This window comes from Drosophila montana, unplaced genomic scaffold, assembly GCF_035044405.1.
Source record: "Drosophila montana isolate Dmon_TW-CO22-7 unplaced genomic scaffold, ASM3504440v1 contig_3218_1, whole genome shotgun sequence".
NCBI lineage: Eukaryota > Metazoa > Arthropoda > Insecta > Diptera > Drosophilidae > Drosophila > Drosophila montana.
This window is the reverse complement of record NW_026998098.1, coordinates 1,137,022-1,161,172: the sequence shown is the minus strand read 5'-3', so window position 1 is coordinate 1,161,172 and position 24,151 is coordinate 1,137,022. Positions and strand designations below refer to the sequence as shown.

At 41.0% G+C, this 24,151-nt stretch overlaps 5 protein-coding genes across 5 annotated transcripts in view; 2 read left to right on the top strand and 3 right to left on the bottom strand.

The window, feature by feature from the left end:
- The first annotated feature begins 4,005 nt into the window (after positions 1-4,005).
- On the top strand, positions 4,006-6,031 carry MESR6 (misexpression suppressor of ras 6). The gene is made up of 2 exons (XM_064689827.1): positions 4,006-4,765; positions 4,823-6,031. Exons 1-2 carry the CDS (start codon positions 4,246-4,248, stop codon positions 5,722-5,724), a joined length of 1,422 nt encoding a protein of 473 aa, XP_064545897.1. The 5' UTR covers positions 4,006-4,245; the 3' UTR covers positions 5,725-6,031.
- A 107-nt stretch (positions 6,032-6,138) lies between these two features.
- CNPYb (protein canopy b) lies at positions 6,139-7,228 on the bottom strand. The gene has a single exon (XM_064689831.1). The coding sequence runs from the start codon at positions 7,139-7,141 to the stop codon at positions 6,485-6,487; it is 657 nt and encodes a 218-aa protein (XP_064545901.1). The 5' UTR covers positions 7,142-7,228; the 3' UTR covers positions 6,139-6,484.
- LOC135433661 (uncharacterized) lies at positions 7,100-8,350 on the top strand. Its single transcript, XM_064689828.1, has 2 exons — positions 7,100-7,499; positions 7,560-8,350. Exons 1-2 carry the CDS (start codon positions 7,452-7,454, stop codon positions 8,313-8,315), a joined length of 804 nt encoding a protein of 267 aa, XP_064545898.1. The 5' UTR covers positions 7,100-7,451; the 3' UTR covers positions 8,316-8,350.
- Gem2 (Gemin 2) lies at positions 8,309-9,398 on the bottom strand. Its single transcript, XM_064689830.1, has 2 exons — positions 8,999-9,398; positions 8,309-8,943 (listed from the first exon to the last, which is right to left on the bottom strand). The coding sequence occupies exons 1-2, from the start codon at positions 9,212-9,214 to the stop codon at positions 8,365-8,367; spliced, it is 795 nt and encodes a 264-aa protein (XP_064545900.1). The 5' UTR covers positions 9,215-9,398; the 3' UTR covers positions 8,309-8,364.
- Positions 9,399-16,762: 7,364 nt separating this feature from the next.
- The window catches only part of LOC135433498 (uncharacterized), a 31,475-nt gene continuing 24,086 nt past the window's right edge, over positions 16,763-24,151 (bottom strand). The window contains exons 4-6 of the mRNA XM_064689610.1: positions 22,520-22,626; positions 20,283-20,561; positions 16,763-18,626 (exon numbers count right to left, since the gene is read on the bottom strand). Coding sequence (XP_064545680.1) covers positions 17,442-18,626; positions 20,283-20,561; positions 22,520-22,525 — 1,470 coding nt within the window. The 5' untranslated portion in view covers positions 22,526-22,626 and the 3' untranslated portion in view covers positions 16,763-17,441. The remainder of the gene's footprint in view (positions 18,627-20,282; positions 20,562-22,519; positions 22,627-24,151) is intronic.

Genomic DNA, 24,151 nt, shown 5'->3' with positions numbered 1-24,151 from the left:
TTCTTGAGTTGATTCGCTTTCCACATAAAATTAGTCACATTCAACTTGCTATCTTGCAACCAGCCTCTCTCGGAGGCAGTTCTCTTGCCCCAAGTGGCACTATCGCCAAAGTTACTGACCTAAAGTAATGCGAAAGGGATTAAGAACTTGCAAGCTGCGATACGCTCACATATCGTGCCCATAAACTGGCATACTTCCGGTCTGATCCGCAGCATTCCAGGCCAGTGCGGCCCACAGTGTATCTCTCTCTCTCTCTCTCTCTCCTCGCCCCCTCCCTCTGCCTTTGTATTTACGGAGGCTGTCCAGGCCCCCAGCATTTGCATGGTGCGAGCTATAAAACCCAAACTGATTCATGCAGCGGATGTTTGTGGGCGCCAGTCGGCAATCGGCAATCGACGATCAGCGCTTTTGACGTTTTGACCAGAGCCGGCTGTTCCGGCTGCTGCTGCGTCTGTGGGGGCCGTTGGGGATTTGTTTAAACTGTTGTGGGCCAATGACGCCACAGCTCAACTGGCGATTGATATAAAACGAGCTACGACCCGGCCAGATGACTGACTGACTGCGTGACTGACTCTCGAATCTGTATGCCAAATATGTTTCATTGCGGCCGCTTCAACTCGTGAATGTTGTTCTTGCTGCAAGGTGGGTGACTCAGCCATACAACAGTCATCCAGCCAACAGCTTCTCCACGTGCTGCTGCCTTACGACACCTACGCCAAAAATCCTTTTGACGTCATTTGGGGGGAGGTATGCACGAGCTGAACGTATTGTATACGAGTTTTTATTCAGCTGAATCTGCTGTATGGACGCTTAGATGGCTTAATAACACTTTTGCTGAATGCTTCATTTACAATCTGTAATTTAGTTAGAATACACTTTGCAGTCTTCTATATTTCACTTCGGTTCAGGTGACGATAACACGTCACGTTCCAAATATCGATAGGAAACAACTGATTTGCAGAAATGCTGCAAATTCGAAGTGATTATTTTTTCAAATAATTTAGGAATAGCGGACAGTTTTGCAATGCCCCTGTAATTTAGTATATCAGACTTTCCACCTTTCTTGTGGAGAGGAATGATATAAGATTCTTTCCAAAGAGATGGAAAGACAGAAGATTCAAGGGATAGATTAAAAAGCTTTAGCAATGGATAAACAAAGGAAGAACTACACTCCTTGAGTAGACAACTAGGGATATTGTCAGGCCCAGGAGAGAAAGAAGATTTTAAAGAATTTAAAGCTAAAAGGAGAGAGGAATGGGAAATAATAGGGGGAGGTATAGTACTAGAGGAAGTAATAGTATAAGGGTAAGAATTATTATGGGGACAGACTGAAGAGTAAGTTGATTGAAAAAAATTAGCAAATAGGTTAGCAGAATCAGAGTCATTGCTAGCTTTATCCATCCCGAGAGATTCCCTTTCATGAACCATCTTACGATATTAGCTGTCTTCTATATTTCAATTAGCTTAAAGTGACGATAACACGTCACGTTCCAAATATCGATAGGTTTATGCAATACTCCACTCTAGCTCGATTACTTTTACGATATTCCCTTCCATGAACCATCTTACGATATTAGCTGTCTTCTATACTTCAATTAGGTTCAAGGGTCGATAACACGCCACGTTCCAAATTTCGATAGGTTTATGCTCTAGCTCGATTACTTTTACGATATTCCTTTTCATGAAACATCTTACGATATTAGCTGTCTTCTATATTTCAATTAGCTTAAAGTGACGATAACACGTCACGTTTCAAATATCGATAGGTTTATGCAATACTCCACTCTAGCGCGATTACTTTTACGATATTCATTTTCATGAACCATCTTACGATATTAGCTGTCTTTTATACTTCAATTAGGTTCAAGGGACGATAACACGCCACGTTCCAAATTTCGATAGGTTTATGCTCTAGCTCGATTACTTTTACGATATTCCTTTTCATGAAACATCTTACGATATTAGCTGCCTTCTATACTTCAATTAGGTTAAAGTGACCATAAAACGACACGTTTAAAATATCGGTAGGTTTATGCAATACTCCACTCTAGCTCGATTGCCTTTACGATATTCCATTTCATGAACCATCTTACGATATTAGCTGCTGCGAGCATGGATCTATTTCTTTGGGCTGATTGTGAAGAACTGTAGAAAGTCCCATTTAAAAGATATTTATGTAACAATTACCCAACAACAATTACCTAAGCAAAATTCGCAGTTTGTTTGCCTTTTTGCTTTTTTTTTATATTTTTTTGGGTGTTGGTTGGTTGGTTTTCCATTTGATGCGTATGTATTTTTAAAGTAGAGCGACAAGCAGAAAAATGTTTGCTGCCTTCTTTGCTCAATTGGGCCGTAAGGGGCTAACGAAGGTTAATGCGGCTGTATTTGACCTTTGGGGTCAAGCTGGAGGCAAATTAATTGCGCGAATTGAGAGCGCAATGAGAAATTCAGTTGATGACGACGACGACGACGATGTCGACAATGACGATGACGATGATCGTAATGTATTGTGGAGCGAAGCTTTGGGCTCCTTTGCCGGGGTGACTGTAATTAATACAAATGCAGCAACAAAAACCAACAACAACAACAACAACAACAGCAACAATAACTGTGAACGGGCATTGCCAATTGCAGCCAATTGAATCAATAAACCAAACTGTGAACTTTCCAAGTTGATTTTCAAATGGAAATTGCTTTTGTTGTTGTTGTTGTTGTTGCTGCTGCTGCTGCGACTGCTGCTGCTTTCTGGCACTTCCGCTTCTGCTTGGTGCACTGGGCGCACATTCGCATTCGGCTTCGGATTCGGTTGGCAGGGCCGTTAATTATGTTGACCCACGTAATTTGTAAAAATCAAATGTGGAGCGTGCGGACGTGTGGGCGTCACATAAAAGTGCGCCGTCATCAACGGCCCAAACTGCCACTTGGATATTGTAATTTGCCGCCGCAGCGCACGAGGCAGCGCACGGCCCACGCAGCAGCAGCGCAGCAGCTGCCTCGCCCGTTGGCGTGGCCAAATAGTGTGTATGTGTGTGTATATAGCTCCAGTGTATATAAATGTGTTTGTGTGCTTGTACATTTCATTTTTGATAACGCGCTGCGGAATTGCTCGCCCACGCAAGCCCGGCACGCAAGCAGCGACAGCGACGCCGACGTCTCTTCCAGCACGCCATTCATTTCCACCCGCACCAAGCTGTGTATGCCGTGTGAGTAACAGAAACGACAACTGCGACTGCGACGTTGGCAGCGGCAGCGGCAGTGGCAGCATTTTACGCATTCCAATCAGCCAACAAAAATGCCAACGTGGGCGATTTCCATTTCCCTTTTTAACTGCCACACAGCGGCACCATGTTTATATGTATTGCATATACATATGTATGTACATACAGTACAGTTGTATATAAGCACGTGTGTACGTGTGTTTTGTGTGTGGGTGTGTATCGTAAAACGGCAAAAACTTATGAATGAAAAGCTACCTCTGCGCGTGGGCTGGCAAAGCTTTTGCTGATTGGGGCGTTCCAAGCTTTTGTTTGCTGCCTAATAAAAATTAAATTGCGTACTACAAATGTGAAGCTGATTTTGCTATACACAACAAATATTGATTTACAGTTAGCAAGATGTTTAATATCCACCCCATAGCTCCATAAAACTAATAATTATTGATACAATTATGTATACTATAGACATTTCTAGTGTAATATATGCCATTTTCTATATAAATATATATTTATATGTTTCTTGGCTGTTTAAGTTCTTAGCTGTCTGCCATTTTCTAAAAACAAACAAAATTTGAATTGAACCTAAATTGAATTCGAAAGTGGCGCCATTTTTAGCAGAGACACATTGTAGCCGATATACACACCGTAAAGCTTTAAGCACAGCAAGCTGCCCACTTGTTGCTTTTACCGTAGCCCTGGCAGCGATAGCAAGTGTGGCAGCACCGACATTAATCGATATACGCAACAAATTCCGATATTTTCCATCACTAATGGGTTCATTAGCTTTTCGTCTCGTCTCTCTGCCTCCCACTTGCACAATCCCACTTTTCCCCCCAAAAATCGTTTCTCGACTGTATTTGTATTGTTTGCATTAAAACAAACGGCGTCGAGCGTCGAGGTCGTCTGCCTTGTGGATATACATATACTTGATATTTTGTGAAATAGTCTGCGTCATTTCGCACGCGCCGCCGCCAACTGCAGCAGGCGAGTTGAAGATTTAACAAAAAGTAGCTCAATTCTAATTGCAAAGATGGAATCGGATACGACGGAAAAAGAAAGTACGGCGGCGGGCATAAAGCCAACATCAGCGGAGTTGCAGTCGCTGCCGCTGCAAAGTGAAAGCGACGTGGGTGGCAAGGGGGAAGGCGAGGCGACGCCGCCGCCAAACAAGCGGCAGAAAATCGCGCTAGACGCTGCGATTCCAGATGAGGAAGAGGACGAAGTGACGGACAAGGAGGAGGAGGAGGAAGAGGAGTCGGCGGTGCCACAACTGGTTGCTGTGGAGCGGGCACAGAGCACGCAGAGCAGCTTGCGTAAATTTAGCCGAATACCCGTCTTCATTGTAGACTATCACAACGATGTGCTGGAGTTCATCTATCGATGCCTGGCCACGCGGCATCTGCCGCTGGAGCGGAACATTTTGGTGCATTTCGACTCGCATCCGGACTTGGTGGTGGCTCGCGACATACCTGCCAGTGCCAGCTATGATAAGGACATCATGCTCAACGAGCTGAGCATTGAGAACTGGATTATGCCCACCTTGTATGCAGGTAGGTTGTCACCAGGTCACACACCCAAGACACCTGTTATCCAATCTCACTCCGCAGGTCATTTCGATCGCGTCGTCTGGCTGAAGAACTCGTGGTGCCAGCAAATACCCACAGGCAAGCACGAGTTCAAAATTGGGCACAAGGAGGATCGCATCGGTGTCGACTGTCCGCTGGACTATTTCATAGCCGAGGGCAACTATTGCACCAGCGAGGAGCTGCAGGAGTCGCGCTCGGTGCAGCTGCAGGTGCACGATGCGGACAGCGAATCGCTGGATCCCACGCAATTCTTGACGGCGCAGGATGCGGCGGGCTTTGTGCTTGATATTGATTTGGATTTCTTTAGCACATCGAATCCGTTTCTGGAAATCTACAAAGATGCCAACTGCTATGCCCAGCTGACGGAGATCTTTCACTTTGAGAGCGTGGAGCCCGCCAAGCAGGCCGGCACAGCAACCATTGCGGACTACTGTGCCACGGCGGCGACGCGACAGAAGCAGCTGGACGCACTGAAGCGCATCTTTTGGCATCTGGAGGAGCAGCGCAGCTTTGACGGCCTGGAGAAGCCAGATGAATCAGTCATAACACCACAAATCTATGCCAAAATTGTCCAGCTGGCCGAGCAGCTGCAGGCCAAGTATCCCGACGACGAAATCGACTGGCTGCTCATCTTCGACTCGGGCAGCACCACAGACAACAATGGACTGCCGCATCACATAAGCACCAGCAAGGAGCTGGAGGAATATTTTGCGAATTTTAAACGATTCCTTCAGCGTTTGCCCGTGCCGCCAGTGGCAATTACCATGGCGCACTCGGCCCAAGATGATTACTGTCCACAGGATCAGGTGGCGTTCATCGAGGAGCAGGTGCTGCGACTGCTGCGCGAGGTCTTTGGCGACAAGCTGCACGAGAAGGCCATTCTGCACTACATGGACGATCCGTGGGATGTGATGAAGCTCTAAGCATAATCTTTCTGCCAACTCTGGATCCTATAACAAGTTGCAGCGTACGAAAAAGACTGGACCGAATCCTTTCCCTTTTTTGATTCGACTGACACTTGCTAGAAACTTCAAAGTGATTCCACAACTGCAGCAACAATATGAACTAACCGCATGCTAATTTAAAAGCTACTTATTTTTTATTCATAAACATACGTGACGTATTTATTATACACAAAAAGAGAGAAAAAACACACAGTTGCAACACATATTCTACATTTATACGAAGCGTGATTATAAATTTGACGCAATAAAATCAAAGAGAATTCGATTTGACTTTTTTTCCAATATTTGCAATGTGCTTGTAAACTGGGCGACAAAGCTCATGCTTAAGTAATTACGTTAATGTTCATTTAACAGGGCAATATAGTCAACCAGTTTATATCTTTCAGCTTATTTTATTAAGGAACAATAATTCAGGGAACTTTTCCACTTAAAGTTAACTTCATGATAAGTTTGCTTATAATCACGACACAAAAAAGCTCCGTATAAACGTTGTACACATTATTTTTTAAGGCCCTTCCAGGCCGCAGTGCGGCCCACATTAAATGGGCTGCCAATCAATAGTGGGCAGGTCGTGCCATAACATTTTGTGGTTCAGTCAGTTTTGGAAGCATTCGGAATACAGACAGTAAGTTTTCTACCTTAACTAAATACTCTTTGTTCACTAGACGGCAATGTTTAGGATTGATTTAGAGCTCATCCTCGCTTAGTTCCATATCAACTACAACTCCTGCTTGTCGCCTTTGGTCTTTTGTTTCTTTCGCTCCGGCTGCTGTGTGAGCTGCTCTTTGAGACACTTGCGCTCCTCCGGCCGCTTGAGCACATGATCCTCGCACAGATGCTGCTGTAGGGATTTGTCCTGCTGCAGCTTGAAGTACCAATTGCTGATGGCATCCTCGTACTCCTCCAGCATGTTTTCGCATTGGTTTTTCATCTGGGTGACCTCGACGGGTGGCTTGTCCCACAGCTCATAGGGTATGCCCAGATCGACCTTGACGCCCTTGTCCACCAGGCCGTGCAGCGTTTGAAAGGTCTGCGACATGCCCTTGGCGAATCTTGTGCTGTCCGTGCGCTCCTTGTGCAAATTGTACTCAAGCACTCGCTCGCACACATTCTCCAGGGACTCCAGCAAACGGAGCTCGCTGCGTCGGTATTCGGTGCGCTTCTTGGGACGCACATCGTCCACGGAGTAGCCAATTTCAATGACATCGTGCGATTTGCCGGTTTCGCCCAAACGCGCCTCCAATTCGGCGGCAAGAATTTTGCAGGCTTCACAGCGATTGGCATAGCGCACACCTTGCTCCTCCTCAGGTGTTTGCTGGCCGTCTAAGCCCCTCAGCTGGACTAGCAATAGAAATACAAACAATTGGCGCAACATTTTCAACAGCTGCTACAAAAGTAATCAGAAACCTGACGTGTGATAATTGACATGAAGCTGCATTTATCAATGCGCTTCTTCACCTATTTTAGACATTCACACAGAAGACAAAACTCAAAAGGTCGATTATTCTGTTATCGATAGTTTTAGCTGCACTGCAACTTTTTGTTATTGGGCGCACAATATTCGAAATTGGATACCTGGCTGCCCGTGGCAACGCCACGACAGCCAAAACAAAAATGCTCCAAACCCCAATTTGATAAGAACATGTCTGTGAAAAAGCTGACAATTTCACTTGGAGCAGTGCACAATGTCACATAAGAGATTTCATATGCGCCTCGAACTGCAGCTACATGCGGTTGGTAGCGTTGGATTTGCAAAGAATACCTGATCCTAATCAAAAGCGCACACTTTCTAGCTAACCTGCCCGGGCGTCTGGCTGTGCTCACACGGCTATTTGGAGGCGACTGTCAAGACATTGGGCTACTATTTTCGCACTGGCGCAATGGAGCCACGTTTTCCCATGCTGTGCCATGATCAGTTCACGATGGAAGGTTACTTTAGGAGCGTTAACTCGCTGGACCAGATGCGGCAGATGCTTAACTCGGAGCAGCTGGAGATAACATTGTGGCAAAGTGGACGCCGGCTAGCCTACTACGTGGGCAGACTAACGGACGTAATGCAGCCGCCAATTCCACAACCAAGCTGCGCCCACATCGCCAACGTCCAGCTGCTGATGAAGGCAACATCCGCATTTCCGGGCATATTGGCGCCGAAAGTGGAGCTGTCCGCGGAACTAAGCACGCAGGACAAACAAAGCCGACGCTTTAAAGTGGATCTGGAGCGGCCACTAAACAATCGCCATGTGGAGAGTCGCTGTTTCAGTCGCCTGGAGCTGCCGCGCAAACAGCAAGCTGTGTGCCATGCCAAACAATCGAAATGCTGGACAGGCAGTTCCAGCTGCAGTTACGCACCCACAATGAGCAATCGAATGCCGCCACGCAGGCTCTCCACGTGCTCGAGCAGCACACAGCTAAGTAGTCAATCTCAAACGCTTAGTCAGTGCTCCAGCTTGACGCAGTGCAGCTACGGGTCAGCTGTCGGTGGTGCAGCTGAGCATCACAGCAGTTGCCCCATCTGTCAGGCATACAGTAGATTGTTTGAGAGTTGCTAAAAGGTACAAATACATGCGCTTATATTTAAAATGAACCATATGGCCAGGCTTACAGGTAGACAGAGAAATCGGTTTGGGCAAAGTACAGGGCAATCAATGTTATAATGAGATTGTAGGGCGCAGCACGCTCCAGCTCCTGCGGCTGTAGTTCATTGCGCAGCAGCACACAGGAGCGCGCTATATACCGCAACGTGCTGAACACATGCGGCTCCAAAGGCAGATGGAGACAGACCAGGTTGGCATACAGCCAGCGCGCCAACCAAGCATCGCGCAACAAATCAACTGGCTTGGAGGCGGCGTCAGCAGCGGCGGAAGTGCTTGGCTCAGCGGTTTCAACTGTCGGCTGATTTGGCTCCTGCAGCCACTTGCACAGCAATTCCAGCAAGAGCTCCAAATCGCTTTGGCTCAGGCGCAGCAATGTGCTCAGCAGCGGCTGCTGTGTCCGACAGAACTCCAGCCATTTGTCCACGTCCGTGGTGAGCGGCGGTTCGATGCTCTGATCATAGTGCTGTGCATTCAGTTCCAGACGCAGTGCTACAACGCGAGCGCGCGCCTTGCTGAAGCTTTTTATTTGAGCGTCCCGCCACTCGGGCGTGGGCAGCAGACATCTGTGAGGCGGCATTGGCGGCTAAGGCAGTTACATTAATTAAACACTCAGTTGTTTCAAATCTGTTACGACTTACGCTGTGAAGCATTTCACATCCGTTGGTGGTCACATTATTTGTGATTTTTGTGGAGCGTTTGGTCACGATCGCCGGGCAACGTTTGCGTTCGTAGAGCATGTGCATCAGGTACTCCTCGCCAGTCTGTGGCGGTTTCTGTGGATCAAAACTGTCATCTGGCTCACGTATTTCCAGTGCCTGCAACTGAAATGTTTCCTCATCTGTTGGCTTTTGCATTCTAATGCTTTCTTATCAAGCTTGTTAATTTATTTAGCCGGCAAAACTTGTTTATCGAATCGAAACTAAATCCGTTAGCGATGCGCGTTATTAACCCTGCATTAGTGACCGTTCCCGAGTCACTTTTCAGCAGTGGATTTTAGATACAACAATTATTTGAAGACACTGTCTAATATCATAATACTAAAATTACTATTAATGTTACATTTAAGTGGAATCCGAACATGATAACTGAATTTTATACGTGACTTTGCAAATTATTGCAGGGTTAGAAAGTAACGATAGAAAGTATCGATAGTTAGCGACAGCTTATGCGATATTTTGGGTAACCACTAGGAACAACCCGCCAAATGAATTTATCGATTTAAATAAATAAATTATAAGAATGCACAACCTTTTGCTTTTCTATCAAGCGTTGGCCAAATTAGACGTAAATTTAAACACAAGATGTCCACTTTTACATACATCTTGGGCCAGTATATTTTTAAATGCGTAATTCACATTTATTTAAGATCACATTTAGAAGTGTACGAGAAAATAAACGAATTCATTTCCATTTTATTTATTAATTTTTCTGTGCTCCGCTGACTAATTCTTAATTTATTTATGTAATGCACTCACTCGCAACATTGCTTACGTAATGTGGGCCAATTGTGATATGGTCAAACATAAAAATATTGTCTGCCCTCTCAGCCCCTCTATCCTACCATGCCCGGTACAAACGTAATCAGAAGACCCCACTTGGGCAAAAGTAATAATAGGCTATAAAAAGGTCATTTCTTAATTGTCTTACGAAAACTCAGTTGCCGACAAGGAGCCCTTATTGTCCGCGCGAACAGGACCTTTTGTGTGCCGGCAATAAAATAGTCGTAAGAGGAAACTTGCCCCCAATTAGCTGTCAAGCACAGAGAACAAGAACGCATCCTGAACAACCTGTGGATTACAAAGCTACCAAATAAGCGAGGGCGGCACTATTCTTGTCTTTGCCCTCAGTTCCTTGCTTAAGGCAAGCATCCATTGAATCTGAAAGCAGCTGCCCGTGAGTAGTTACATATCAAAATTGTTTATTAAATTTTGTTTTTACGCCGTTTGCCAAGTGAAGTGCAATTTAAAATTCATTAAAAACAGAACACAGCCAGATTTCAGCCAGGGGCCAGACAAGAAAACAAAAAAAAAAAAACAATAAAAACACAATGGATAGTAAGTGTTGTACATAAATACTGGCAGGTGTGTTTATGTGTGCGTGGCTAAATTATAAAGAAACAATAATAAATATTTTTTTTCAATGGCTCTAATATATATCCCGCAACGTCGGTTTTAAACCGAACAATTAATAACATTTTTTTTAAATAAAATTGTTTTTTAATATTTTTCAGTTTTTGGCATTGAAAACAAATGTGTAGTTTTGTCCAAACAAACTCATTCTTTTGCAGATTCTGACAAATTTACAGAAAAACATAGATGTATAATATTAAGCTATGTACATTAAATATAAATTGGTGTACTTACCATATAAGACTCACTGATCCGCATCAAAAGTCCAATTGAGGCTTCTTCTTGCCAGCATACATCCATGATCTGCATTTCGTACTTTTATATAAATACATCCGCACATTCATGCCAGCACACGATCTGTATCGGTCCGCCTCGCGACTTCAACTGAAGCTGAGCTCCAGTTTGCGGTTGTTTATATACTGTTCGTTCTTCTTCTTGCTATCGTACATGGATGATCTGCATTTCATATTTAAAAAAAAAACACACACATTCACATTAACGCCACCACACCGTCTGTGCCAGACCGCCCCGCGACTTCAACTGAAGCTGAGCCCCAATTTGCTGGCATTTTTATACTGCTTGTTCTTCTTCTTGTTGTCATAATTACATGATCTGATTTTCATATTTTTATAAAAACACGCACATTCACATAAACGCCATCACACCGTCTGCACCAGACCGCCTCGCGACTTAAACTGAAGCTGAGCCCCAATTTGCAGCCATTTATATACTGCTTGTTCTTCTTCTTGTTGTCATAATTACATGATCTGATTTTCATATTTTTATAAAAACACACACATTCACATAAACGCCATCACACCGTCTGCACCAGACCGCCTCGCGACTTCAACTGAAGCTGAGCTCCAATTTGCGGTTGTTTATGTACTGTTCGTTCTTCTTCTTGCTAGCGTACATGGATGATCTGCATTTCATATTTAAAAAAAAACACACACACACACATTCACATTAACGCCATCACACCGTCTGCACCTGACCGCCTCGCGACTTCAACTGAAACTGAGCTCCAATTTGCAGCCATTTTTATAAGCTTGTTCTTCTTCTTGCTAGTATAATTGCATGATCTGTTTTTCATATTTTTATAAAAACACACGCATTCACTTTAACGCAATCACACCGTTTGTACTGAGCTCTTATTTGCAGCCATTTATATACTGTTCGTTCTTCTTGCTTGTGTATATGGATGATCTGATTTTCATATTTTTATAAAAACACATCAGTAAAGGGCCGCTTTGCGACCCCAACTGAAACTGAGCTCTAATTTGCCGCCATTTATATACTGCTTGCTCTTCTTCTTGCTCGTACTCAATCATGATCTGACTTTTAACATCATACCGAGTGCCACCCCGCGCATGCAACTAAAATTGCTGTGCCATTTTCAGCCATTTATATACTGCTAGCTCTTCTTCTTGCGAGCATACATGTATGATCATCCATATGCACTGGGCGGCTTCGCAACCTCAACTGTAAGCCCAGCTCCAATGGACAGCCGTATTTATACTATTCGCTCACCATCTTGTGTGGCGACATACATGATCTTGACTGCAGCAAGAAACAACTTTTTATTTATTTTTTATTATGGTGATTAAATAATAAGACAAATTATGTTATATTCTCTTCAAGATATGAAACAGAATTATTAGGCATTTTCCTTCTTTACTCTCCTTTCCGCTCTTGACTAGCGAGTGCAGGAAATGCGAAAAATGTTGGGACAGGCATCTAGCAGTAGACTTTGTGTCGCTGTCCCTGGCTGTGTGGTCTCTGTTTCTTCACCCGGACGTCTCCTTTGCCAGCCAAGTCACTCACTTTTGTGCGGTGAGGATTTTCCAATTGCCTCGTTGAGTCGTGTAAGTGGAAACAAGCGACAATGTTGTTTTTGTTTTTGTTTGTTTGTATGTTTTGCTGCACTGTTGCAACAGTTTTATGTGCATGTTTTGTGCTTCGTAACATAAATATTCCAGCAGTAGATGGCAGTTTTGTTGTCACAACGCATGCATAAAATATGTGTCTCCAAAGCCCAAAACCCACACACACTAGCAGCGTGTAACGCTGACAATGATATGGACGACAGCCTCCCAAACGGCAAAGTAGAATGTTGTGTGTGTTTACCAAAAAATTATTTATACGCAAATTTTTGTGCTGCGGTCGTCTTTTTGCCCTTTTCTGTGTATCTTTAATCATTTTTAAATGAAATTCGAAAAGGTCTTAGAAACTAAAACTGTGTAGGAGTTTGTCAAATATTATTTTCGCTTGTAAATTTCTATAAATAAACCTTATTTTAAATTCTGCCAAACAAAAGGTTGTTTTAATAATTTTTATGAATTGAGTACATTTATAAATATTTTTAAATGGGTCTACTCTTAAGATTAATTCATTTGTAGACAAATTCTCATATCTGCGTCCTTTCAATTGGCCTCGCTAGTCATACCCCCTAAAAAAAATATATACATATTGCTACATTGCTAGTCTTGGCTGCTCGACAATTTTTCAATTTTCCAAGGCTCGCACGACTCAAGGACACGGCTCAGAGTCAAGGTTGATTCGGGTGCAGAGTCCGTTTTGCAACAAGTTTCAAAAATTCCAGCAACACCTGCCACGTGGCTGCATTTGCTTTGCTCTCAAGGCGGCTCGTATGTTTTTCTTTTTTTTGTATGCGAGTATGTGTGTGTGCTTAACCCACGTCGGGCCCGCCGCTTAACTGCTGCCTACACATCCGCATTCACATCCGTCGCTTTGCCAACCTTGATATCTAAAAATATTGCCAGGCCTAGCCATATCAAAAGGCAAAAATGTTGAGCATTTTTAATGCAAGTGGCGCGTCGGCTAACACAAACGGAGAGGCCGCATAAAATGGACATTTATATTACTTGTACATATGCATATATTTACATACGGAAAAGACATTCTTAGAATGTGTTTCGCCTACATGAAGACTGTTGGTAGACAAATTAATTTAGTTATAGGCTACGAAAGATTTCAATCATAGCTGCAAACCCAACTAACGTTTTTAGTAGTTCGGTTCACGGTTCAAATCCATGTCTCATACTAAGGTACGGTTAGTGGACTTGGTTTTCCACTTTTTGAGTCGACTGTTCTTTATTCAACCAATCCGTTTCGATATATGGTAAATGGTAAATAAAAATGATACTTCCAGGCCTTGGGATAAATATCAACCCAGTTTTTGTTTTGTTTTTCTTCTGAAATTATTTGTTGAAAATTTTTCTGAGAACAACATCAATGGTCGTTTCATTTGAGCTCTGAAAAACATCGATACTCGTATTATATATATGTTTGTGTGACTTACTACACACACACACACATACACACACACGCACACGTACACGTACACTGTATACCACAATGTCCCGTTTCCGGCTAGGGTATTGCCATTGAAATGTTGCCTCTGTTTGCAGCATTTGGTTCTGTTATTCGCTCTGTGCTGTGGTTATTTTGCGTTTAATTATGCACTAGACTCGCACAAAAGCCAAAAATGGCACACCAGAGAACAGAAGCGTCAGTTATTTTTATATACCGTACGCTTTTCATCTTAAGGATATGTTGGAGCTTCATCCATTGAACTGTGTGTTGAGAAAGAAAACTGAATATTCCGCTTTGACAGTTGTTAGCCATCCTTGATAGATGTCTTGCGAGTTATATATATATATATATAGTTTATAGTTTTTGTAGCGGAACATTTATTTGCTCAAAGACTTGCCATTGCTGCTGTGCTAATCCTGTGCTGCTCCCAACTGCGCTGTTTTGGCCATTTCCTTTGGCCATCTTTCGACTTAATTTCATTTGCAGGGCATCAAATCAAGGCAAAAATTGAGCAGAGCTTCCATCTCATTGAGTCTGGTCAAAGCACAAAGAGAGACAAACACAGACACATATGAGCCTTGTGACTGTTTAATTTACTGACAAATCTAATTGAGTTTGCTTAATTATTCAGATTACGATTCGGCAGGAAATGTGCCCTGCAAGGACGAGCAATTTATCACAGAAATCGTATTAAGCTGCTAAGTTCAGCAAACACAGGGACAGCGGAGGTCGAGATAAGCATAATAGATGAGAATTGTTTGAGAAGAAGTCCAGGCTGAGATTGGATGTGGATATGTGGATATGAGCGCATGGGTGTACTCGTTTTTGCCGCTGGGTTAAACGAGTCTGTTTGTGAATTGCACCGCAACATTTGCCAGTTTCATGCTTTTGCAATTTAAACTTTCCATTCCCTATCGAAATCGATTTTATATATGTATGTCTAGTATGCAGGAGTTGTTATGCAAATGAAAGTGCTTGGGCTTTATACCCTATACCTGTGTATCAAACGGGTTAACAGGGTTTATTCTGGTCGAACTATTGTATGCAACAGGCATATATTAGGCACATATTATACAGAAGAATACCCCTGCCTTGATTCTTAATAATTTTTTGGCTTACCTTGCAAACCTTAGACCTTTGTGCGGGATATTTTCCAGTCAAACATTTGCCAAAAGATTGTTTTAAAACATTTAAATTGTATGTGCTATTTGAAGAAATTTATATTCGTTGAAATCTGATTTAAATTATGTGAGCAATAATTTGTAATTTACACATCAGCAGAGAAATTTTAAGAATGTATGTGTTAATAATTTTAATTCTTTCTCCGGCTTTCTCTTGTTCGATTTAATTTGTGTTTTCCCCCGAATACACTTGCGCTTGTCCTTGCTATCAATTCATTTCAGAAAGCATAATTAATCTTCCAAAGGCGTCCTCTTATCTATTAAATTTTTTTATATTTATCAAATGCAATACGAACTCACATTCACAGTTTCCTTGAAATAACATAAAATGAAATTGATTGAATTGAGAAAAGTAAACAATTTTTTTTTTGAAAATATTTATTGTTGCACGTTTCAAACTTAATTCAGTTACGGTTGTTATTTTCCATAGTTTTTTGTTTTGTTTTTTTTTAGTGTTTGGGCCTTGGCGTGCTGCTGTGGCAGCTCTTTAGTGTGGACATTTAATATTTATTTGCATTTACATATTTGCCAGCGTCGCGTTGTATAAATATTTAGTTATGCCAAAAACCCAAACGACAGGCTTTAATTAAACATGAATTAACGTGTTGAGCCTAGGCGAGCCTTGCAATAAGTATTCATTCCAATTCTTAATGTTACATTTTTAATCATTTTACAAATTAGTTATGCATGTTTTTCATTTTAATATAAAAAGAGAAAAAAACTTAAATTTACGCCAGCATTAAGACTTGTATTTTTGTTGTTGTTTGCATTTAAACATTTAATTTAACATTTTTTGGTTTATTTTATAAAACTTTTGCATAACTTTAAAGCCAAGCTCATAGAAAGTGGAAAGTGGAAAAAGGCTCTGAGATTTTTAGAGGTGTGCTTTAATTTTCATTTAATTTTTGTTGTATATTTTTTGTTGTTGTTTATTTTGTAAAATTGTAGGAAAGTAAGGCAGCAAGTTATAAGTGAATTGTGAGTCGGGTTTGTTATTGGATAGAGTAAGGCAGCAAGTTAAGATTAGAGAGATTTTGTTACTTTCTGTATTCAGCAAGTGCTTTGTCACAATTAAGCCGCTTAAATGTACATTTATAAACATTTATTTTTTACTAGATATATTTGTCAATGTATAACTATGAATAACTACCGTAATTATTGAAATTTATGCGTTTTAATTAATTTAATTAAATATTTAGCCATCTAACAACTCAGTACAAATTTGAATAGCTTTTATGCACATCTAATTGTTGAATTTAATGCAATATAATTTTATATAATTATGTTTTAATGCCTTATGCTTATTACTAAACAAAATAATTGCATTAACAGGATATTGAGATTGGAAGGGACATTGTTCTTATTTTGTTTTTATTTAATATACAATTTTTTAGACCATTGAATTAAAATAAATAAATCAAAATATATTAAGAGAATAGAGTTGAAGAAATCAATTTATTTGAAAATTTCATTATTCCTTATATGCATTAATTATTTATTTAAATTTTTTGTAGTAATTAGTGTATAATTTTATTATTTCGTAATATTTTTGACAAACTTATTTTTTAATTTTCTCGAATAAGTATTAACAAACAAGCCAAAGAATTCATATAAAATAATTGATTATTATGCGAGGGTATTTATTTTTTCGAAATCCAATACCAAAATTCACGAATCCTTCCAATTTTCAACCACATAAATATATATAAGAGCATTAATAAAATGTTTTGCAACTATAGCACAATTTTGGAACTCGAAATATGCGTACGAAATATTTGATTAAAATTGTTTTGACTAGAAAATGCTTTATAAACTTTTTATTTGAACCTGCTGCCAATTAATAATGGAACTTTCATAATGGTAAATTCGTTTTTGAAATCAATCATTTTATAGCTCAACAGTTAGTTAGTTAGGCACTTTAAACAATGAAGTTAATATTTTGTTAGTAAATAAGTTTCCTACGCTAAGAAATGCGAAAATTAACGCTTGCGCGTTTTCCTAGCGATTTTGAAGCGCACGCGCGTTTTTAGCAGCGAGCCGAAGCACTTACAATTTATTGATATAAAAATAATTAAATTTAAAATGCTTATTTATGATAATGCTATGACTGCAATTGAAACTCTTGCAAGCGATTAACTTTTACTAGTTTTAAGCCTTGTTTTTAATTTTGTATGAGTGTGTGTGTGGAAATTTGTATATCATTTGAAAAGTTTATCACAAATTTTTCGTTACTGCATTTTACAATTTCCCGCTGAGTGTTAGTCAAAGTCGGCCTCTTTGAGGCCCAATTGGCTCCTGAGCCCCGACAAATGTTTGCCCAGACTGCGACCCGCCGTTGTGGACGACAACAAGAATGGGGTGGAGGCATCCACCCCATTGCTTGGGCTCGTCTGATATGTGACGGAGAAGTCTGGCGTCGGGGCCAGGAGCAAACCTCACGTGCGCACGAATTTGTACACTATCAAGAAGACCATAAACGAGATGGCCACCAGGACCACAGCGGTTACAACCTTTGCGCACGTATTCAAGCCCGATTCGTGCGGATTTAGCGGCCTGGAACTGGTGTGCGTAGCCGATCTCCGGCGCTTGGTGGCCAGACCGCGCGCCAGCGCTGGAAATGCCAGCGACTGTGTGAAGGTCAATTTGTGTATGGACTCGCTTAGCGAGTAGGGACCCACAGAGCCGCGCGCCGCCGCCCGGAGCAGCACGTACTCCAGATCGAGTGCATCGAAGAGTGAATAACGGGCGGTCATTGTCGAGGAACGCCGGCGTCCATCGTGTTGATGTCCGTGTCGCGAGTCACGATCGGATTGTGGCTGCAGCCAAGGATCGGAGACTCGCTGCTGTGCGCCCGCCGCCCCGACAGCATAAGCGGAGGAGGAGCAGGCGCCGCTGCTGGCGGTGGCAATGCCGCCACTGCTGCCACCACCACTGCCACCCACACCAGCGGCTGCCACGCCCCCGCCCAGGCTGACCGCTGCCACGGATGTCAGCGACGACGTCGTCGACGACGAGGCCGAGCACAAACGCAAATTGGTGGCCAGCCCATTGTCATGAAACTCATTTGCATCCTCAATGGATGTCTGATCCGGTGAGGTTTGCGCCCGCTCCAGGGCCGCCGCATGCTTCATTCTGAGCGCAAATAGACGCGCATGATCCGGATGGAGCAGCGCACTCGATTTTCGCCGATAATTGGCAGCTCCGCCGCTGGACACCACACAGATGCTGTTCCGCATGTGCCGGCGACCCAGCGACAGATTCGGTGAGCCCTGCGTGGGCGTGCTGGTCGGCGACACATGACACGATCCGCCGCCCGTTTGGCCACTGGGCAGTCCATGTACGCCCGGCGGCGCTATGAACGCATTCGGTGAGGGCGATGCCTGCACAGAATCTATTCCAGAATCGCCTGCGTGCAGGGTATCACAGTACAAGGAGCTGCGACGCTCTGTTCGCAGTGTCAGGTGATTGTTGCTGCGTCTGCTGCCTGAATTGTTGCTGTCGTTGTTGTCGTTGTTGTTGCTGCTGCTGCTGGTAGATGCAACATTGGTGCTGCCGACGCTCGTCTCCACAATGGCGGGAAAGATGAAAGATTGGCCATCCGCTTCGCCGCGCGGTGAGTCCTGTAAATGGCAAAATATTTTTAGAGAATCGACAGTTGAAAGGTGCTCCTTGGGTGCACTAGGAAGATTTTCGGGGATTCTTAAGCCATATGTGCTGGGAGCAGCTGTGGGAGGCAGTTTTCATTTCGTTTTCTTCTTCTTTTTTATTGTGTTGGTTGCTTTTATTTAGTGAATTGGTGAGTGTGTAATAATAGTTTAACGGTTGTACTTGTGTTTCTTATAATTATATACAAAGTGAGAAGTTAAATCTGGGATGGTTTATATTGTGTGTGTGCCAGGATTAATCAATCGATATGTCTTTAAGCAACATTTAACAAAAACTCAAGCAAAATAGAGGACATTATGAACGTGTCCCTTTTATTTATTAAAATTCAATTGAAAAGTTTATAGTAGAGTTTGATTAAATTTCAATTGACAATTCGTTGGAATATACATTTTTTTTAACATTTGACATAAATTCGTGTCCAGCAAAACAAAACGAAAACGAAAATGTATTTCATTTAATCCCATAAAACAAAACTTTTCTGCTTGATAAAACGCATCGAATCACATTTTAATTTCCGCGGGCTAAAAATTCTTTTAATTAATATTGTTGAGCCATAAAAAAAGTTGAAATTAAATAAATTAAATTTTTTACTTATTGCGAAATATTTGTAATAAGTAATCTGATTCGTATGTGGGGCTAGTGTATATAAGTGGTTGTTATTGTGGCCAAAATGATAATAATAATAAAATCAAGAATATTTAACAAATTTGAAAAGCGTGCAGAGAGAGTTTTGTATATTTAAATCACAACAATAAAATATCTAAAAAAAATATATTTTATTTTCTATTATAAAAATAAACTCCGAATGTTGTGCTTGGAAAATGTTAAAAAATATACGACAAAAAGAGCCAAAAAAAAACGTAGTCTAATTAATAAACATGTTTAAATACGCAAAAACCTCAAGTAATAAGGGTAGGCTTAATTTTGGTTTAATTTTTTACACAATTTAGTCAAAAAAATGTTCTTTGGCAAGGCGAGCGAGAAGCTCGTGACATTTGAATATTTATATATATGTTAATCGAGGCATGCAAAAAGTCTACGATTTAGTTGTTAATAGTAGAAGTAAAAGTAGCAGTAGTTGTATTAGTATTGGTATTAGTTTTAGTTGTATCGAGTATTAAAAAGAGTAAACTAGAGAGACTTGATGTATTATTGGAACGAAAGCATACCCGCTGGCCCTCGGGGCCGCTGTTACGACGCAACTGTACGAAGCCCTCCTGGCGCAAAAGCGGCTACCAAACCAGAAACAAACCGGCAAACCAGGAATCAAAATCAAACCAAACACGCAACGCACACACAGAAACACATTGTATAGTATTTGTTGCACAAGAGGCAGATGGTTTTGTTTTTTTTTTTGTATAGGCGAGAGGGAGGGTGAAAGAGAAAAGTTTGAAAACAAATTAACACAAAACGCACAAAATAACCTCAACAAGAAAAAGCAGAACAAAAAAATAAACAACAGAACGTGAAACAGAAATCATTTTTCGTTATCCGAACTGTTGCTGCCATTTTCAGAGTTCACACACACACACACACATACACACAATGACAGATACACACACACACACATACACATAAAAGAAAGAACTGTGTGTGTTGGTTGTGCCTACCTGGCTGGGCCACACCTGCAGCAACGGCAGCGAACAGGATGGTTTGTTGCTACTCGATGCTCCATTGCCAGCTGCAGCTGCTGTTGCCGCAGTGGAGGATGAGGTGGTGCCCGACCCCTGGGAGAGGCTCGTATAGTGCAGATGATTGAATCGCTGTGCATCGCTGCTGGCTGGCTTTGTTCGAGTCGGACTCTCATAGCCATTCGAATCCTCCGAGGATGTTGTTTTTGGCGAGCGCCAGAATCGCTTTAGGCGCAGTTCGCGCCTTTTTTCTTGTTTCTGCAACGGAAAGATAAACAAATCGAAATCGATTAAGACAACTGAATCGATATTTCTTTCAGATCATGTTACTATAACCAAAATAAACAAACAGAAATCGATTTAACAAACGTTTTTTGGAGTGTGTTTAAATATCAAACATATTGAGTGTAAATGTAGGCATCTGTTACTTTTTGTTTACTTTAAGACTATGCAGCTTGTTAGTTAATCATATCGTCAATATCGTTATGCTCAAAAAGATCGGACAATAAACACCGGAGTGCTAATACATATAATTTTCTATAGTGTGGGCCCGAGCACGGTTATTGTCTTAGTTCGACTGGAATACTCTCTCATATAATAATCTAAAATCATTTTTATTAAAATAAAATTAAATATTTCGGGCTTTTAAAATGAGTACATCAAATATATCCTAACAAAAAAGGATTAATGTAATTTTTAATATTTATTTAGATGGCCCAAGGTCCGGAGTTTATTAAAAAAAAAAAATTAAAAACATATTTGTTTTAATATATATTATATATTAATGTATAGTATATATTAAATAAAAATAATGAACGAACTTTAAAATAAAATCCTAACCTTTTAAAGGATATAAAGCAACAAATGTATAATTGCTTTAATTGATTTTTTTAAAATTAATAATTTAATTGCATGCTGGCGCTATTAAATGAATTGGCTTCATTCAGACTATGTTCAATTAAGGGTCCGATGAAAGAGGAGAAAGCAAACTGAAAGTTTCGTGACCAATTTGAAAGCACACTTTTTGACATATCACGATAAGTTAACACGACAAGTTAGCACGATTTGTTATCACGATATGTTATCACAGTTCTAAGTAGAGCTGCCTTCTGTTGCCAATTTTCAACTGACCACAATTTGTGTATGTGCGCGTGTGCGTGTGTGTGTTAAAGTGTGGTTGTTGTGCGTGTTGAACAAACCGAAATGCATTTTTGTCCGTGGCCAATAAATATTTGTGTTTGCCCCGTTGCCAATGCGAGACTCTGACTCTGCACATACATGCACTCATACGGCAGACACGTATTTATTTATGTGAAACACCTGTCGGCGCTTTTCCAATTGGGATTTCGCCCATTCTGTTGTGTTATTATTTTCAATTTAAAGGGAGCTTTGTGTTTTGTGCGACTTCTTATTGCAATTTATGTGTGTGTTGTTGGACTGCATTTGTGCGCCCGTCCACTGCGGGCTAACGAAAAGCAGAAAAACTATCGCAACTTTTTAAATGATGAGTTTTAAATTCGTCAGCCACATTATGGTTGCAGATAAGGAAACATCATACTTTCGTTTTATTTAATTTTTTATTACATTTTAGAAGATTTAAAGGAATGCACAATTATTCTTTGAAAATGAGTTTAAGTTTTCATAATGTTTGTATATGACTTGCGAATTTTAGGCAGAATGTTAATTGCATAAAATAACTGCAACATTGCAGCTTAAAATATTTAGAGGTTCCAAAGAACCAACAAGAGCTTAATATTTATTTTCATTTGAAAATGCACATATATGTGGCTTCGTTGTTCCCTTGAATGTAATACTATCCTTAAATATGATGTAGTCCTTAAAATAAAACTAATTAATTAAGCACTCGAGCGCGAGTTGCCGGAACCTGCAAATAGTTGACCGCTTCTGCGTGTTCTGAGTAAAAAAAATAACCATTTGCAGCTCCCCATGGCAGTTATTTATAAAAGAGTGCATAATTATCAAGTTCTTAAAATAACTGAAGCTCGCTGCAATGTGATACACAATTACGCTCTGCCTTTTGCGGTTTATGGTAACAATCTAACTAAAATTTACAGTTTAAACTGCACTGAAATAAATCATATATACTTAGTATGTAAAATTTTAAATAAATATTTACATAGTTTCTAAAATGAATTAAAACGTCTTTTTAAAATAGCTTATTGCGAAATTGAAGGCATTGCTGTAGACATATTTACCTGCATATTTTTTGAATATCAAATCCTTTTTATATGTTTGGCTTTTCATCCCCAGTCTGTTGTTGGCGCAAGATGAAAATCGATGGAAAACTGCACAGGCATAAATTCTGTAAAAGAAAAATAGAAAGAAAAATATAATGGGTTGAGCGTTAAGCAAGCAAGAGAGTCATCGTCATTCGGTAGCATCATGTTGTCTCCAAGGAGCTGCATCATGCATTCAAAGGGGAATGCACATACATACACACATGAAAGACATTCAACATTTCAATTACTCGCCACATACAAACAAACATTTCACATGTTTTATTCGATTTAAGCAAGCTAGCAAAGGGCATAAATAGAAAGGAGCTCGTCAACGGCGTCATTTGCCGGAGCAGGAAACGCGCCTTGACTGTCGCACATTAACACATGACAAGGACAACGGAGAAGGGAGAATGGCGACGATGCCATTAGTGTACGACAAGGACATTCGACTGAAACAACAAACAAACGCACGGCCATAGACTAAAGGCTACCGCCCCACCCCACCCCATCCCACCCAGCCAGCCAGCTGTTGGTCAAGTTGAAGGGCAGGCTCTGCACATCTACTACATGGATGAACGCTTCCAGGAAAAATAAATCAGCAATTGCAGCCCCAGCTGCTTCTTCATAGATCCTGCTGCGTCTGGTTTATTGGATTTGGTCAGGGCTTTGCCTTCGATTGGCCTGGTAAGTGCTCCAGTTCGAACTTGATGCTCATAATTAGTTTGGCAATTGCGTAGGCACTGGCCTTCACTGTCATTGGAAATGCAATAGAAAATGCCACTTTATACAAGCAGCAGGTCTGGTTCACTTAAAGAACCGATGAAGCAGCAACCAAGGTTATCTATCAGTTCTAATAGCTTTTCATAAAAATATTCATCCATAAAAAGTTTATTGTTATTTCATTACAATTTAAAAAGTCTTTTCTTTTTCATTTAAAGTTAGAAAAAGATGTGTTCATAAATAAAAAATATAACAAAGTTAAGACGGAAAAAAGCTTGAAAGCCAAGCAAAACTAATCTAGTTAAGAGTAATCGACTGGAAGACATCCTTTATATAGATAACACAAAATATATAACTCTCGCTTAAATTCATGAAATTCGCATAGAAGGGCGAGAGTGAGAAAATAAAGTAAAATGGGAAATGTATTAGAGAGAGCGAGAAAGAGGTAGTAAAACAGTCAAAAGCATATAAGCTAAATACATAATGCTAAACATAACATTAACATTTTGGAAAGCAATGCTTGAGATCGTGAGAATCGCATAGAAGACCTATACGTCTCTAGCTATCAAGGTCTGAGATCGACATAGTTTATAGTTCTGATCAGAAGTCTAACTAAAATCGTAACAACACAGTAATATCGTTTTCAAGGGTATACGAAAAAATATAACAAATTTTTGTCCACCTGCGGCTTGTTGACTAGCCGCCGTATATTGTCTACAAAAAGTAGCAATAACCACAACAAACCAAGTTGACAGTTCCCACACAGCAGGCAAGTGGTTTCACCTGACTTGGCCCAATACAGCTAGTGTTTATTGCATTCCATGCCGATTGAAGGACAATCCGTGGTTCCCTCAACCTCAGCCTCGACCTCAAACCCAGGATATATAA